Source organism: Vipera berus (assembly GCF_964194415.1).
Source record: "Vipera berus genome assembly, chromosome: 2".
Classification (NCBI taxonomy): domain Eukaryota; kingdom Metazoa; phylum Chordata; class Lepidosauria; order Squamata; family Viperidae; genus Vipera; species Vipera berus.
In genome coordinates, this window is record NC_138203.1 from 81,124,375 (window position 1) to 81,142,738 (window position 18,364).

Here is an 18,364-nt window from a genome sequence, read left to right on the forward strand (position 1 = left end):
AAAGGGTGTGGGTGGATGGATGACTGCGGCTAAAAAAATATGTAAAAACTGTATTTAAGTCTGAATTCAGTTTGTATCATTTTAGTTTCCACAGCTTTGCATATATATATATATTTTGCTCCTAAACTATTGTTACCAAAATCTGTGAGATAGGCAGCTATTACTTTTTTGGTGGGAGAAAAAAAAGTATGTATTGAAGACAGCTGGCTTATGAAAGAAAAAAGATTGGCCTTTATATTTGTAACATATACGAATTGGGTTACTGAGTGAAAATTAATATCTCTGTTTATATATTTATGGTACATGCGCACACTTACATTCTTACTGCATATTTATATTCTGCTTTTAGGTTTGTAAGGCTGAAAGACAATTACTGACCCAAGTGATTCAGTGAACTGCATGTTTGAACGGAGACTTGAACCTGTGTTTCTCCATTCTTAACGTTAACCCTCCTGCATGCTACTTATCTGCTTACATTTATTCATTGTGGGCTATAATTTATTCAAGATTTTCCAAATCCACATTAGAGCATTACACGAATCAGGCCAACTGAAGATTGCAGTTTGGTCTGCAAGCTTGCATTAAAGCTTGCCTTAATACCAAGCAATGCATTTTTAAAATGGGAAGGTAGAAAATTAGAGCTAAACTGTTTAGGAATGAAACAAGAGAAAACACTGCCTTTCATATATTAGCATACATATCTCTGTAGCATTCCATGAAAAACATTTACTACCTTATAGGAGGGAATTACTAGCAAATACCAAGTTTATTTGCTTTGTGTCTTGGAATCCATAAATATATAACCTCTAATAATAGCAGCCAAGGGACGCGGTGGCTCAGTGGGTTAGGACACTGAGCTTGTCGATCAGAAGGTTGGCAGTTTGGCGGATTGAATCCCGAGTGCCGCGTAGCAGAGTGAGCGCCTGTTACTCGTCCCAGCTTCTGCCAACCTAGCAGTTTGAAAGCACATAAAAATGCAAGTAGAAAAATAGTGACCACCACGGTGGGAAGGCAACAGCGTTCCGTGCGTCTTTGGCGTCTAGTCATGCTGGCCACATGACCACGGAGATGAGCACCGGCCCCTACAGTCGGAAACGACCAGCACGCACGTGCGGGGGAACCTTTACCTTTTTTTAATAATAGCAGAATCAAAAATCTGTGCTTTATTTAGGTTGCAATTAATGTTGCAAACATTTTGTGATTCTGTATTGTGAGCAAGATCTTTAAAAGATTATTGCTTTTAGCATTAGAAGAATTAAAAATAAAATGTAATACCTGTGTTATGGATAATGTTTCTAATTTGTTCATTACAGTGGGGTTCCAGTGTATACCTCTGTTATAAGAAGTCAGTTCCAGCTTCTAACTCAATTGCATATAAAGCTGGTAAAGTATTTATTTTTTATAAATCTCAATATATTAGGAGAGATTACTATTAAGAGGGTATTTTATAGTACATTAAAGTTGCCTGTTAAATAGTGAACTGAAATTGCTTGATCAAAGAACATTCATCAATCTATTTGACTCATCTAAGGTATCCTTAGATGAGGATCCTTAAAAACAGTTTTTTAATATGTTGTCATTATGAAAAAGTTCAGAACGGTTTATCCTTCCATTATATATATTTATCAGCCATGAATTGCATGATGAAGAGCCTTTATCATTCTAACACTTTTTTGTATATAGCATTTGAAACAAAACAAATGTACAAAAGAAACTAGTTGGAAATTAAATCTCCTTATGTTGAACATCTCTTGCTGTGTGGAAAGCCACTGCAGTGAAATGAGGGAAAATTTCAAGAATTTAAGAGGGAAAGTGGGTTTTGGTTAAACATGGCATTTTCATCCCAACTGTGGGTCAGAATTCTGCCCCAAATCTGAAGTGAATAGATTGATAGGTTTGTATATATTTAAGGATAATGACATATATTGAAGAATTGTTGCCTTACTTTTACTCAGAATGTTGATAGGATTATACAGACTCTGCACTACAACATAGTAGTCCTTTCTTACTTGATAACAATGGACCAAGAATCACTAGGTTGGAACCCTTTTAATAGAAAGCTTAAACAATTTGATCGGGATATATACTCACATTGTTTTAAACTTTAAATCTGGCAGTAGTCATAGCTTTGCACACAGAGCATGTGTTCTTTGGGGAGATGCCTCATTGTGCTTCATGTTCTTGCACCATAGTCCAGACCATTCAGCAAATCATTTGATACTCAGAGGAGTCTTTTGGGTGAATTGCTGAAAGGTGAAGAGGTGTTTTTAAATTTAATTTTATACCATATGGCCTTTAGCTTCTGTATTCTTTAGCGTTTTTTATTAAGTCAGCATTCAGAACAGAAGGAACAACATTCAGTGGTGTGTGGACAATGTACTTATTTGTTTATTTTCATGCCTTAAAGGTTTAATATTCCGATATCCAGAAGATGACTACGAGTCATTCCCCTTGTCTGAATCTGTACCTCTCTTCTGTCTTCCAATGGGAGCTACCATTGAATGCTGGGATCCTCAAACAAAATATCCACTACCTGTATTCTCAACATTTGTTTTGACTGGTTCCTCTGCAGAAAAAGTATGTTTTGAGAAGAGTAATAGTTTTGCCTTTATGTATTATTACATTTCTAAATAAAAACATTATTTTATCCCATAATATTTATTTTTAAACTGGAAACACACACACACACACACACACACACACACACACACACACTATGCCTTCTATCTTGTTACACCTTAGAGCATTTAGAAAGACGAGCCTAAAAATGCAACAAATGAACTTATGGGTTAGCTCCTTTGTGTTTGCAGCTATCGGTAGCCCTCGTTTAGCAACTACAATTGGAACTAATCCTGTTGTAAGCGAAGGAATTGCTGAGTGGGAAATCATATGGCCACAGTTGTGCTTTCCTTTCCCTACTTAGACGCACCTTGGAATGCTGACCCTAAGCATTGGGATAATTAGCAAGAAGGGAATTAATGTTTGTATTTACACTCATTGGAGAGGAAGGGGTTAAAAGAGAGTAAGCAGGCACACAATGGAGAATACATATTAAAAGTAATGCAGTGATGCTGGCAGCCCTGAGCACACCACACAAACAGCCCGGTGTATTCCCCTGCTTAGTCTCTTGTAATCCCACCCTCTCCAATCTCTTCATCCTGCAAGGGGGGGGGAAGAGATCGGTCACAGGACAACACAAGTGTAATGGAGATCATGTGACTAAGGAGTACTGTGAAAGTTATAAAGTGGACATAGGTCATAAAGTCAGTTTCTCAGCACGGTTGTAACTTAAAACAGTTGCTGAACAAAACATTTGGTAAGCAAGAACTACTTTGTTGCTTATACTTTTATTTTACTGAGAAAATTTTGGATAGAAAAATCTTTATGTAGAGGTTGAATAATCCTTAGTGGATGTTTGTAATATTGTCACTTTTAAACATTTGAAAGCCTTCACTAAAACCTTGAAATCTGTCTAAAACTCATGGTGCAGGAGTTAGAGGAGATAATCAGAACATTTCATCTCTTTGTGTATCTTACCATAACTGATAAAGCACAGCTGCCTCTAAAGATGGTAACAAAGGTTCTAACAAAAAGATTAAAATATATGAATCAAGGTTAAATATTTTACTTAACCATTAAATTATAGTCCAAATAAAAATGAGTTACAGTCTACTAGATGCTTGGATGCTAATGAACTTTCCGTCTCTGAGGAAGCTAGGTATTATCACAAAACATAAGTCATTAATGATATTAAAATGCCACAATTATATTTATATTGTTAGTGTGTTAGGTTTTTGATAATATCTAGTTGGTTGTGTGGAAGACTCAGAGTAGGGAAATATTCTTTTTCTTTCACTTTTAGTGGATCAAATTCAATATATGTTGTTAGTTTTATGCAATTTCTGTAGCTGTAATGCCATTCCTACTCCCCCCCTTTTTTTTACTCTAGGTATATGGTGCAGCTATCCAGTTTTATGAGCCTTATGCGCAAGAGTCATTAAATGAAAAACAACACATGCAGCTTGGCCTTCTGACAGCTGTAGGGAGAAAGAAAGTTACCTCCAAATCTATAAATTCCAACAAATGCATCTGCCTTCTGTCACATTGGCCTTTCTTTGAAGCCTTTCGAAAATTTCTAATGTTTATCTATAAGCTGTCTGTGTCTGGTCCTCATCCTCTTCCAATTGAAAAGTAAGTGACAGATACCTTAAAATATCTTCCCATTTCCATGATTATTTTATGTACTGGATGCTGTTCTTGATGACTATACTTTAAATCTTAAATGCTTGAGGTAACAGATACTTTATAAAATTTCTTTACAGGCACATATCTCACTTTATGCACAACATACCTTTCCCTTCACCACAAAGACCCAGAATCCTTGTGCAGGTAAGTTAGAAATTTGATACAGTTTAATAATACTATCAGTAGCACTTAGACTTATATGCTGCTTCACTGTGCTTTACGGCCCTCTCTAAGCGGTTTACAGAGTCAGCATATTGCCCCCAACCATCTGGGTCCTCATTTTACCAGTCTTGGAAGTATGAAAGGCTGAGTCAATCTCCTTGACCGATATGGTCCATAGCATGCCCCTTCTGGAGCAAGTAGAGCAGGCCAATCCTATTGGAGTGAAGCAGTTGGTCTCATGTTTCCCATTCTTATTCTTCCCAACCCTTTGCTGCCACTTCACGGTACCGTAGGAAAGCAGTTGTGTCAAACCACCTTATAGAAATACTGTGAAAGTTTTTACAATTATGTAGGTGAAGTGCCAGAGGACTAGAAATGCAAATTTCACAGCTGGTGAGCCGTGCCTATCTAGTAATGTCTGTTTCCTGTGCAAATAGTTGTAGATAATGCACATTTCATGGGCTAATATGATTAATTATTTAATCGATACCTGATTAGTTAGTTTGCTTTTGTGAGTTTTCTCAAACTGCCAAATAACTAATATTTTGCTTTTTACAGCTGTCAGCCCATGATGCATTAATATTGTCTCAACCAGTCTGTACACCTTTACCACTCAGGTAATAATGGTAAATAATATTACTCAGGTAATAATGGTCAGTGGAGTATTTTAAAGATGCAGCTGAATTAAAATATTAAGAGCCAATTTACACAAAGTAAACCATAATTTGTTTAGCAGCAAATGAGCAATGTGCTAATGCATGCTATTCAGATTTTACCTCCATAGGTTTCCAAATTCTTTTTTGTAATGTACCTATGCCTCACCTCCCACTTCCCCGGTCACTGAACATAGTGGAATTTCACATTGATTTCTAACAGGAAATAAAATAAAGTCCATAAAGTCCTTAGATTATCAAAGTGGATCTAAAACAGCAGTCTTCCTTTTCCCAAACATGAAACATACATATCAAATGCAACAGGTTTGCTTGAATGTTTTTAAAAAGTGGGAAGAGGACTTAGAGCAGGGGTCTTCAAACTTGGCCCTTTTATGACTTGTGGACTTCAACTCCCAGAATTCCTCAGCCAGGCACACTGGCTGAGGAATTCTGAGAGTTGAAGTCCACAAGTTGTAAAAGGGCCAAGTTTAAAGACCCCTGACTTAAGAGTTTAATCCTGATAAAATAGGAGGAGGGAGGAATGCAGGTAGCCCTCAACTTATGACTACCATTGAGCCTAACATTTCTGTTGCTGAGTGAGGCATTTGTTATGAATGTTGCTCCTTTCTTGCCCTAGTTGATAAATGAATCACTGCAGTTGTTAAGGTAGTAACCTGGTTGTTAAGTGAATCTGGCTTCCCCTTTGACTTTGCTTGGCAAAGGTCACAAAAGCTCATCACATATAAATTTAATCAGTTATTATTGTTATTGTCATAATGAGCAATGAATGATACAGTCCTCAGTGTCCTAATCTCCTTGTAGTGGGGCAAACTACAGCACTCTGCTTATGAACCTTGGACCAGAAAACTGTGCTACTTTACTCCTCTTTGTGTTGTTGGAAGGCAAGATCCTACTACATTCTCTCTGTCCAGCTGTGCTGACTGGAGTTGCCGAAGCTGTGGCTGCTGTAAGTGCTAATAAGTTTGAATTTTTTGATTACCAGTTTTTATCTGATGGATTCTTTCTTATTTGTTGTCTTGCTTCACAAACATTGAACACTTAATTTTTTTTTCTTTGCTTTTGTTTAACATGACCTTCTGGGGGGAAAAAGTTGCTTACGCTTCTGAATGAAATATTTAAATTACAGAAGACATATATTTTCTTTATGTGAATAAGATGAGGCACACTTGGTCATTTAAATTGTTTATTTCCCTAAAGGGGAAATTATCTTGGAAGGATTTTCTATCGGGGTAGTATAAATGAATTCACAGGTTTTTGCTGCAAAAGAATTAATTAATGCCCAAAGGAACTATTGCATGAGAACAATAGGTGATCTACCGGTATTTTTCTTTTTCTTTTTTCCACATTTGTAAGTTTTCAGAATGAGACCTTTTGGTGATTAAAGTCATTTAAAAAAAACAAACCCAAACCCTTCCATGATTCACAGTATTTTGGTATTCTTCAAATTCTCTGGATCAAATCCATGTCCACAATGTAACTTTTCCCCTTTATTCATTCCCTGTGTTTCTCAGCAGATAACAGCCCCATCAGGTAGACTAGACCAGGAAAGCAACTTCACAGGAATGCTAAAAGTCCTTTTATTGTTATTGGCCATAATAACAAAATCTTCCAAGTCCGATTATACTGTATTCCTTTCGCCTTTATACTCCTACTTCCAAATGTTATTTCGTTCTCATCTTAAAAACGCTTTAGCCCCCTTGGCTTAGGCAACAGATCCTACATATCTCCATCAAAAGCTTCTTCCTGATTCTCTACAGAAATCCTACAATTCTCAGAAGCTTCTTGTCAAGCCTCTAGGGAAGAGAAACCTGCTTGCTTTTACAATTCTGTTGCTATTATTTTATCATTGGAAAGATTTGATAGGATAGAGTGATCACAGACAGGACATCTTTTTGTGCTGAACTAATATAAGTAACAGTTTGGGCTTCCATTTTATTTAGCTTGAAATGCAATTAGGAAGTAAATATATATGCTTTTCCAATACACACACAAGCTGCATTTTCAAGAAGATAGATTCAGAAATAACCTGTTTTGCTTTTATACTTTATAATCTGATTATCTTTGCCCTCCTAATTTTTTTCAAGAATGATATTTCATTGTTTTCTTAAATTGCATGTTACAGAGAAAGATGTTAGCATTTCTTGAAGTTCATGTCCTTTATCTTACGTATAATATAGTTTTCCTTGGTGGCTATATATATATATACATGTACATATGTACATATACATATACATACATACATGTGTGTGTGTGTGTGTGTGTAAATTTTTTGGCTTGCTAACAAAAAATAAAGGGAGCAAGCCAAAAAATTTACACAAATATGAGCTGCCACTGCTGTGGCTACTGCCTGTAGATGGCCTTGGACTAGGCTGAAACAGGAAATAAGATTTGTCCCGTGTCTGGGACTAAGCAAGTGTATTCTGAATGCTTAACAAACATATTTTATACATATATATATATATATATATATATATATATATATATATATATATATATATATATATATATATATATATATACACATATACATACATACACACACATATATATATACACATACACACACATATATATATATATACATACATATACATACACACACACACATATATATACATATATATATATGCATACATATACATACACACACACATATATATTTATATACACACACATACATATATATATACATATATATACATACATACATGCATATATATATATATATATATACACACACACACAACACACACACACACACACACACACACACACACACACACACACACACACACATATATATATATATATATATATATATATATATATATATATATATATATATATATTCCTTGGTGGCCATTTATTTTTATTTTTTACATTTTATGATATACGCCGTCCAGAGATACTTGTTGACATGGGTAGCTATAGAAATAAAAATAAATAAATAAATACTGTTCTATAATCCAAATGAGATTTTATATATAAATTCAAATTGAATGTATTAGTAGCGTTAGAATAAAATGAATACATCAAAACAGTTTGCGGTCAGGAAACATGCTGTGCATCACAATAGAATTAAAAATACACTTAGTCTTTTGGTAGAACTTTTAACTTTATCGTTGTCCAGCACATGATAAATTTAAGTGCTCCTAGAATAAAATGCTTACCAAATAATTAGAAAGACTTTTGTATTGCTAGTATTATGAATTATGTATCTTAGTATCTTACGTTGGTTTCATTTGCACAAGTGACTGTTGACCGGAATGGCTTACGAAATAGCATTTAGATATATGAAAATAGTCATTCTTATTAAAAAAACCTGTTATTTGACCTTAATTATGTATTTGTACAATAGCCTTGATAGTCCCAGCCAAGCTAAATAATTTGTGTGTATGGTTCACCCTAAACAAGGGATTAAATCATAAATTTCAGATTTTATTTATGCAGTGATCAATTGATGTCTTGTGTAATGTTGGAGCTGCTGTGACATTGAAATTCACATTATCTAACATGGTTTGGTGTTACCTCGATTTCATTGTCTTTTTAATTGATGGGTTTCATTTCATTTTTTCTTCAGATGATCTTTCCGTTTCAATGGCAGTGTCCCTACATCCCCCTCTGTCCTTTGTCTCTGGCAACAGTGCTCAGTGCTCCTGTCCCATTTATAGTTGGAGTTGATTCACGCTATTTTGATCTGTATGAGCCACCACAAGATGTGGTTTGCATTGATTTAGACACAAACATGGTGTACATGTAAGTCTTTTTTTTGTTTTGTTTTGTTTTGAGTTTTTGTTCATATCCTTTGTCTTCATATATATATATATATATACACACATATATATGTCTTTTGAAGTACTGGTGCAAAAATTTGAATGTGTTCCTTTTGCTCATTTTATCCAATCTGTGAAATTTAAAATAGCTCAAAGGCCCGTCCGGTTTACACGAGTACAGGTAATCCTTGGTTAATGACGGTGATTGGGAGTGAAATTTTCATTGCTCAACTCTCTTGTGAGGTGTGACCACATTGCTTAGCAGCCAGAGTACTGGCTATCGTTGCTATGGTTAAGTGAGGATCACAGTTCATTGAGTCCCAGGTAGCTTGCAAGCGGGCTGTCGGATGGGGAAGATTGAGTGGGTGACTGGTGTGGCATGAGCACAGCTGGGCTAGGGAGGGCCAATGCTGGGTAGAGGAGTACCTGTGAAACATGGTGCAAGTATGACTTGGGGAGGGGGGGCTGCTGCCAGGCAGGGAAGGACGCATGGGTGGCCCAAGAGGGGTGGCAGAGCTGAGGGGGCAACTGCCGGGTGGGAGAAAATGGAAGCAACTTATTGGAATCCAAGAAGACTCCACACCTCTGATTCAGGAGACCCTGAGGTCACAGATAAGTAACCCCAAGTAACCACAATGGCTCTCGGAGAGGGTCAAGAGCAGTTGACTGCAAGGGAAACCCAATCTTTCCATTCCCCACCACCACCACCGCCATCCTGTCAGAACCAATCGTTTCCCCCCCCTCCCACCGACTAATCTCAACTGTCAATAACCGTCCTTCAATCTGCCACAGTATTCAATACAACTGATGAAGCTTCCAGGATAGGAAGCGAAGCGTCTTCTTTTTTTCCCCTCAAAAAAAAACAGTCCAGTTGCCTTTTCAAAAAAAACAACAAAAAAACCCCACTTGATGCAACTATGAACTGGGTGACTGAGAATCTTCGTAGGCAACTCATTGGAGTGATTTCCAATCTTCCCTGCTAGCTTCCTCATTGATTTCTTTGTGGGAAGCTGGCAGGAACAGTCACAAATGGTTTTCCCGTGACTGCAGGACACTGCAACAGTCATTAAGTGTGAGCTCGTTGCCAAGCACCCAGACTGTGATCGTGGGGATACTGGGATGACTGGCAGGAACTTTAAGAACCGGTCATAAATATCATTCGTTTAGTGCCGTTGTAACGGGTGGTCGCTGAATGAGTGGTCATTAAATGAGGACTACCTGTGTTTGCTCTGAGTTGCCTAGTTCTTTGTGTGTGGGGGGGGGATGTTTGTGTGCTTCTCTTCACTTCCCCACCAATTGTAACTTTTTGTTTCATTTCTAGTTCAGTGAGCTGCTTCTCAGATAGCTTGGGAGAATTTTCTCCTCACCAACATTGCAGAGTGTGTGTGCGCGTCTCTGTGTGTGCTTGTGTCTGTGTCTGTCCTTTTCTATGTGTGCGTACGGGTACTGTATTCTTCAGTAGAAAAACTGATAGAAATCAGAAAATGCTGAACATGGATAGACATAGAAAAAGTGAATCTTGGCCACTATGAGGGACATCACATGAAAAGCACTATGCTGCCTTTCAAAAGAAGAAAAGCTAATAAAAATATATTGCTTAAGAAGGAAGGATTTTTAATGGCTTTTTTTTTGATGTTCTCACAATTCTAACCGATTCGGTAAATGTGAAGTCATTCTTCGCTGCTCTGCTAAGATGTAAATCAGAGATGGAGAATTTATCAAATGGTGATGGGCTATCCTCCCATCTTATCTAACATCTGGCTAGGCTAACTAAGCTAATGAGATATAAGGAAAAAAAACGCTTTCTGGAAAATCGTAACTTCCTAGCTTTGATATAAAAATTCATATGGAATTCGGGAATTAGTTTTGAGAGAGAAGTGGTAAAAGGTATTCTGAGAAAGAATGTCTGGAAGGTGTTGTTGTTGTTTTTTTTCCTTCAAAAGGCAACTGGGCTGTTTTTCCCTTGAGGAAGAAGGAAGAAAACATTTCGCTTCTCATCCAAGAAGCTTCCTCAGTGCTGATGGCGATCTAAGTCCTGTAGCCTTTTGAAGGCAAAAAAAAGCAGGTTTGAGACAACTGTGACCTGGATGACCGAGAACCTCCACAGACATTCTGAGAAAGGATGTGTGAATGAAAGTCAACTCAACACAAATGAAATTTTTCAACTGTCTTCTGCCTCTTTAATATCCTAAATGTTGTTCTTGAAAGTCGTGGACCTTCAAAATAACGTGGAGATGACCGTTGCAATGAAGGGAGAGGAAGAAAGCATTTGGAAACAAACAGTGGGAAGCATGCCACAACTTTAAGTCACCTTTTAATGTTCCTCTATATTCTTATAATGTGATTGAGCTTTCAGTAGAGTGGCCTAGTGCTGAAGACGTTCGCCTCCCACTCAGAAGGTTGAGAGTTCAATCCTAGGTAGCGGCAGATGTGTCTCTCCCAGGGTACAAAGTAAAAATATCTGCTGAGAGCTCCGAGTAGTGTCAGGAAGAGCATCAAGCCAGTAAACGCTCAGCTCCATCCAGTCGCCCCTGCTCTCCCCCAAATTAAGAGATTACATAAAAAGGGAGGCTTTTTTAATTGAGCTTTTATTCCTGGAAACATGCTAGCATTACACAAATGTTTATTTGATAGCATGAAGTTTGGTTATTTTATTTTAGAGGAATTGTTATCTTAAAAAAACAACAACACAACCGTCTGGATTTCTATTGATTGGAAGAGGTATTTGTTTGTGGTATACTTTTCCTCCACAGTAGGGATAAGCAGGGAAGGAATGTTTGTGACCAAAACATTTTGCGTTTGAGTGAATCTGCACAAAGAAGTAGTTGTGCAAAGATTGGACGTTTTTAATACCGAAACAATTGCATCCGGTAATATCATCTGTCCGCATTTGGGCAATGTGGATGGAGGGGTATGTATGAGCCTGAAATTGCTCCTCCTTATTGTAGGAATACTTCCTGTAAAATGTGAACCACCCCTAGCATTATAGCTAATCTCTTTTTAAAAGGGGAATATTCTTTCCCTATGTGCTTGTTTCCATCTGTAGTTTCACATTTCAGTAATCAAATGAGATCAGTATCATGTGACATACTTTGTGATATTGTTGGCAACTCTGCCAGGGGGAAATAAAAAATCTCATCTCATGTTAGAATTTGATGAGAGCAGGTTTATAAAAATCAATAGAGGCTGCACATTAGGAAAACCATAAGGCTCTGCTAGAGAAAAACGGCAAGGATTTGCCAGGTTTAGCCTCTGAGCTTAGTTCATATGGTTTATATACTACTACAGAATCAATGTGAGCCTTGGCCCTATTTTTTGTGGCTAATTTCCTTTCTTTGTGCTGAGTTTTCATACAATAGCAGGAGAAAGGGTGGAGGAAAAATCAGGAAAATATCATTGGGAATCTAGAGCAGGAAATTTTGAATTTTTGCAGTCATTTGGCAAATCTATTACTTGTGCATGCTGAAAAGTTAAATAGTAATCAAATCAGTAATATTTTTACTTGCAAGTCTTCAAATATTAAGATTTAATAACAGGATTGAAAAAAAATACACTATGATCGTTCAGATCTCACTACAAGTCATGCTGGATGTGAGACTGGTAAGAATGTACTTATATCTGAGGCTTGCAAATTTTAGACAAAAAACTATAATCTTTTTGTCTTGTGCTATGTCCTTATGGTGGCTCCAAGTTAGCTGCAGAATATGGATTTGTAGTAAAACAATCTTCCAGTTTGTACCCAGTTGGATTTTAAAAAGGGACTATGGATTTGTTTACATTTCAGATGTGCACAAATGGAAAACATGTTTCATTTTGAACTTGAAACAGCTAGACTGGTGGCATAGAAACTCAGTGAAACACTGTGGCATAGAAACTCAGTGAAACACTGGCTTAGTTAAATTAGTTAACTTTAATATGGGTCATAGTTCAGCTGAACAGAAGCATTTTGTTGTTGGAAGATCTCAGTTGTTTTGTGTTTTGGCTGAAAGAAACATTGTGGACTACACAAGAACTATGGAACTGATTTACAGGGTTAACAGATTTCATAAAATGACACTAAAATTGCATGAATTGTTGTGGTTCTTAGTTGAAATTGTGTTTGATATTGTTCTAATTTTGTTTGCTATTTAGCAGCAAGACAGTTTGCCCGCTCTTGCAATAAACTACAATTAGCATTGCTTACAAATGCAGTCATTTTTTTGACAAAATCCTCTGAATAAAATATACTTTACACAATAATACATTGCAAGAGGGAATCAGCAAATTGTAAAGTGGAATTAAAAGATAATAGGCTATTTAAAGAAGCTAAAATTACAGAGTTGATGGTAATTGCTGTCTTGAGCCTTATTCTTCCATGTGAAACAACATGCTGGGTTTTTTTCCATCTCAGAAAATTGTTAGAAGGAGAAGTAAAGTTCTGTCCATTCAGAAATATGGTTTTATATTGCAGAACTGACTTGTGTGGATTGATTCCTATGTTCTGGTTTCATTAAAAGGAGCATGTAAAACCTACAATTTGTTCATTTACTTTGTCTGACGTTTGATAAGGAGAATTAAAATTACAAAATATATTATGAAATAATATATTTTTCAAAGTATATACTAGAGGCACTCTGTGGATAATTACCCAAATCCAGCACAAAAGTCTGAATTGATATAGTGAGGTTTGAGTTACATAACTATGTTTTTAGGAGGAGAAAGTTTGTTTCAACTCATTTCAACTCTAATCAATTAGTAAAGCAGTATTGATTTATTCCAAAATTCTTTTTATCATCTCTGTAGTAGAGTGACTGATACTGACTTGCCTAAGCAGCTTAATTCATTGGTGAGGATGAATTTTGAACTGGAAATGTACTGCTTATGTGTGTTTTAAGCTTCTGTGCTGTTAGACCTTAATGCCCTGGATTTTTGAAAATGCACTGAAAAAAAAGAAATTTAAGAACAAAACATATTTGGATGATACTATACTACTTAAACTTTATGTACAAGCCTAAACCTGTATGTTTGAATTCTTGAAGTCTTGTGGTTTTAATCCTAGTAGCATGGTTTTGTACAAAATCTTGTACAATGATGATGCTATTGTCTTGAGCAAGGCCATTTCTCATATTTAGATCTGTTTGATTTAATGACCAAGTTATAAGCTGGCTTACAGTGAGTGTTGAATTTTTAACTCTCCCACTCTCAACTCACATAATTTTGAAAATCATGCTGAGCTACTTAAATCTCAACAGGAGCCATAAAAATTGCAGGTTGGCTGCTCCTGATGTAAGAAATTATGTAGAATGATTTCAATATGACTTTTTTTCCTTTCTCTTATTTTCTTTCCTGCGTGCTGAGGAACTGAAGCAAAGCTGAATGAGACTTCTAGATCTGAATAAAATGTCATACTTCACTGACCTAAGCAATTACAATGCAGGATCATAAATAAAAGTCCCGATGTAAACATTATTTTTCCCATTTTGTGTCATTCTCTACAACTTTTTTTTTTGCATACAGTGCAAAATTAACTTTGCATGGTGTACTGATTCATCTTTGTTCAACCTGAACAGTTTTAAAATGTTTTGTCAAGACTTCGTTGCATAACAATGTCTGTACATGAAAAATGAATTATTTGAGCCACTTTTTCTACACAGGCAGCATTTACATTCAACGTTGACTATTAACTCTAAGCACTCAATAAAAATACCACGGGCGACCAGATATAATTTCAAGTTTGGAAATACGAGGCCCAAAATGCTTTGTCAAAATAATGCTGCAATCATGTCTCAAGATAAACGCGCTGATTGAAATAATGTATCTAAATAAAAACACTCAAAAGAAAAGTTGGTATAACTTTGGAATGAAATCTAAATTCAGCTGAGAGGGTTCTTAATGCTTATCAGTGAAACCCCCAAGTTGATTCAAATCACCTGGCATTAAAACAGTGAAAGGAGTTTTGGAATTTTAGTGGGAGATGGTAAATGCCTGTTCCTCTTCTTGTTTCAGTATCGGGAAGCAATAAAAGCTGAGCGTTACATTTTTATGCATTACTCATTTTGACATAAGTGCTTTTGTTTCTGCTGTATAGATCAGATGATAAGAAGAATATGAACTGGAAGCTGCTTCCTAAGAAGCCGTGTAAAAGCCTTCTTGGGACGTTAAGAAAATTGCACCCAAAACTTGCCTTAGGTAAGACAAGAGGTTAAAAGGAACTAATCTTTGGAAAAGAAGAAAATTCAGCTGAATGGTTTGTTTTCCCACAACAGCAACAGCCCAGTGCTGCTTACAGAAGAGCAGCAGGATCCCATGACCACCCTGCCACCATTCACTCCTTGATTCTTTCTTTCCACTGAAGAAGCCAGTATTTAAACCCGATCAAAGTCCTTGCTATATTGCTATGTTCAGCTTTAGTCCTTCCTATGTTTGCTGTATTCCACTTTATCATATTAAAATAAATTTAGTATACCCAAGTGCATTTTATTTAATAAAAATAATAAAATAAGTAGAGACAGAGACAGAGACAGAGACATGCAATTGAAAATATTTACATCCATAAACTCTTTTTTTGGAATTATTCCAAGATGTTTAAAACAATTCAAATACCAGGGAAAAACCAAACCAAACCTATTTTCATAAATTTCCAGAGAAACCATAGGGAGTATTATGAATTTTATTCTGGTTTACTAATTAAGCTGCCAATTTAATAAACTGCCAATTTAATAATGCAACTGATGGTTGCAGCAATCATGTAATCAGCATTTGCGACTCTCCCTGCAACCTTCCCACAAGCAAAGCCTCACCCAGTTTTATATCTTTGTAAAGTCATTTTTTATACATCTGATAAAGATTTCAAATTTTTTTCCTCATTTTTTTCCCTATTTTTTCTGTGTTAATGCAAATACAAATTTAATAAATATGAAAAGCTTAATTTTTGAAACATAGTGACAAGATTTAATATTAATAACCATGTTGTTTTACTAAACACCATTATTTCTACAAATCACAGGTAGAATATAATAATTTCTATACCACAGTCTTTATGAAGTTGAAATACCTAGTAGAAATCATCAGATTTCAAAGCATGCTTTTAAGAGTACAGAAATAGCAATAGCACTTAGACTTATATACCGCCCCTTAGTGCTTTAGAGCAGGGATCCCCCAACCTGTGGGCCACTGCCCACTACCAGGCCGCAGCCTATTGGCCACCGGGCTGCGTGAGTGGCTGGCTGGTGTGCATACATGTGCATGCGCATACAGCCACACTTGCGTGAGTTTGCAACCCCACTCATGCGAGCATCACTGCAAGCATCATGGGCATTCATGGCCCCACTCACACGAGCAATGGGTGTTTGTACATGTGCACGCTCATGCGTTCATCCCCGACAAGACCATCCCCACTGCCAACCCTGAAAGATTGGGGAACTCTGTTTTATAGCATTCTCTGGGCAGTTTACAATGTCAGCCTGTCGCTCCCCGACCGATGGAAGGCTGAGTCAACCTTGAGTCAACCTTGAGCCTGTAAGGATCAAACTCTGGGCTGTGTGGCGAGTTAACCAGCAATACTGCATTTGTAGGCATTGTGCCTTCTAGGGTCCTGCAAGTTCATTCTCCTTCAAACGTTTCCTCTGTAATGTCTCTTTGGTGGTGGGTGTTTGTTTGACTATGTTCATTTAATGTAAGTCTCCTTAATTCTCTATGCCTTACTCAACTCTCTAATCCAGTTCACAGAAAGACCCAAGAAGGCTCTGCGGTTGAGATGAAGCCAATAGAGGCAGATTTCTCCTGGCAGAAAAAGATGACGCAATTCGAAATGGAGATTCAGGAAGCCTTCCTGCGTTTTATGGCCTATATTTTAAAAGGGTATAGAATTTTTCTTAAGCCAATCACGCAAGCACCTTCAAATAAAACTACTGCTGCGGATTCCCTGTTTGACCTTCAAGGTGAGGTTGGGAGATAAATGGAAATAAATGGCAGTGTTCAAATAAAATACTGGCCGAACTTCAAATTTAACAAATGCTGGTCTTCTCAGCTTGCCAGTTTCTTCTTTGTATGCAGTAGAATAAAGAATAGAGTAGAGTAGAGTATGAGCTTTGCTGGCATTCAGGGCAGGCAGTGAAACAGAGAAGGCACACCTCCTCCGTGCCACTAGATGATTTTGGTAGAGCGAATACAAAGTACACCCACAGTCCAATTTTGTTGTGTTGGGCAGACACAACTGGAGAATGGGGGACCTGTGAACACTGGCAGATAACTCCCTCTCTTGTCATCTGTTCTGTCTTGTAAATTGAGCACAAAATGTTAGAGCTATAGGATTTTCTTTGCTTGTCTAAAATGCTAAATTACCATATTACAGAAGGGATTAGATTTGTTCTTTAAAGAGTCATATGAAGTGATTCCGTCAGCTGGAGTTCAGAAGAAGAATGCGTAATCTCCCAATTCTGTAAAGAGCTTTAAGAGCTCCAAATTTTCCAAGTGGATCCAGTTCCAAAGCTATCAGTAACAGGACATAATGATGCTAAAGATATATTGTGTTTGAAAACTGGAGCTGAACTTTTTAAAAACTGTCACGGATACTGACTCTGGGTGTTGTATCCTAAGAGCAGGATATATGCTGAAAGCAATTTGTGTAGGGTCTTGTAGATAAATAGCCGTGGACTCAGAATGTCCATATTGTGGAAACACTGCTCAGTGTTACAGGAGATGAATAAACAGAAAAATGAGATAATTGTAAGGCACTGTAACAAAAATGTCTAGCTATTTTCTTTTCTTCCTTTATATATACTAGGATTTTTAAAAAGTAGAGACCGTGCCTACACAAAATTCTACACAGCTTTAACAAAGACACAGATTTTTAGCCGCTTCATTGAAGAATGCAGTTTTGTGAGTGACAAAGATACAGGATTAGCATTTTTTGATGACTGTGTAGAAAAGGTAAAGATATTTATTTGGTAAATATATCATTTCACTATAAATTTAGTGCATGACTATTTTGGGGAAACAACATTTTAACTCTTTTTAAGTGCCATGCAATAGTTTTGATGTTAACTACCTATGGTATTTTATCCTGGAAACGTTCTCATGTTATCCACATTAGATTTGTTCAGGGCTTTGTTAGGCAAGAGAATTTAAAAGTTTACACTATACATAATAGCAAAACGCTGTGCTTATCTACAAAAATAAAGCATTTATTTCTAACATTTATTTTAGCTTTTTCCTGAGAAAGGATCAGAAAAAGGAGATAAGGTATTTATTTACTTCTCATGGGACAAGAATTTGCTGATAATTAAGCATGTATGGTCATAAAGTGGAAATGGAAGATGTGATTGATCAAGTAGTGGTCTGGGAATTTTAATACATGTTTTTTCTAGATGTGCTACTTGGAAATTGAATAGCTGCTATATTAGTGTTTTGTGGATCTTCTAGCCGTGCTAGTGGTAGACAGCTGCAAGATGTGTACCTACTCATAGTTTCTTCCACCTTTTCTTCTACATCACACTCTGTGCTTAGCAGTTGCATCCTGGAGGCTTTGAA

At 36.7% G+C, this 18,364-nt stretch overlaps 1 protein-coding gene across 2 annotated transcripts in view; it reads left to right on the plus strand.

The window, feature by feature from the left end:
• The window catches only part of DENND4C (DENN domain containing 4C), an 82,824-nt gene that overhangs the window by 32,202 nt on the left and 32,258 nt on the right, over window positions 1-18,364 (plus strand). For both annotated transcript variants that reach the window (XM_081319839.1, XM_081319840.1), the window contains exons 4-14: window positions 1,314-1,383; window positions 2,408-2,577; window positions 3,950-4,191; window positions 4,323-4,389; window positions 4,966-5,024; window positions 5,883-6,027; window positions 8,662-8,837; window positions 14,922-15,022; window positions 16,555-16,773; window positions 17,619-17,764; window positions 18,041-18,076. In XM_081319839.1, the coding sequence (XP_081175965.1) occupies window positions 1,314-1,383; window positions 2,408-2,577; window positions 3,950-4,191; window positions 4,323-4,389; window positions 4,966-5,024; window positions 5,883-6,027; window positions 8,662-8,837; window positions 14,922-15,022; window positions 16,555-16,773; window positions 17,619-17,764; window positions 18,041-18,076 (1,431 nt within the window). The remainder of the gene's footprint in view (window positions 1-1,313; window positions 1,384-2,407; window positions 2,578-3,949; window positions 4,192-4,322; window positions 4,390-4,965; window positions 5,025-5,882; window positions 6,028-8,661; window positions 8,838-14,921; window positions 15,023-16,554; window positions 16,774-17,618; window positions 17,765-18,040; window positions 18,077-18,364) is intronic.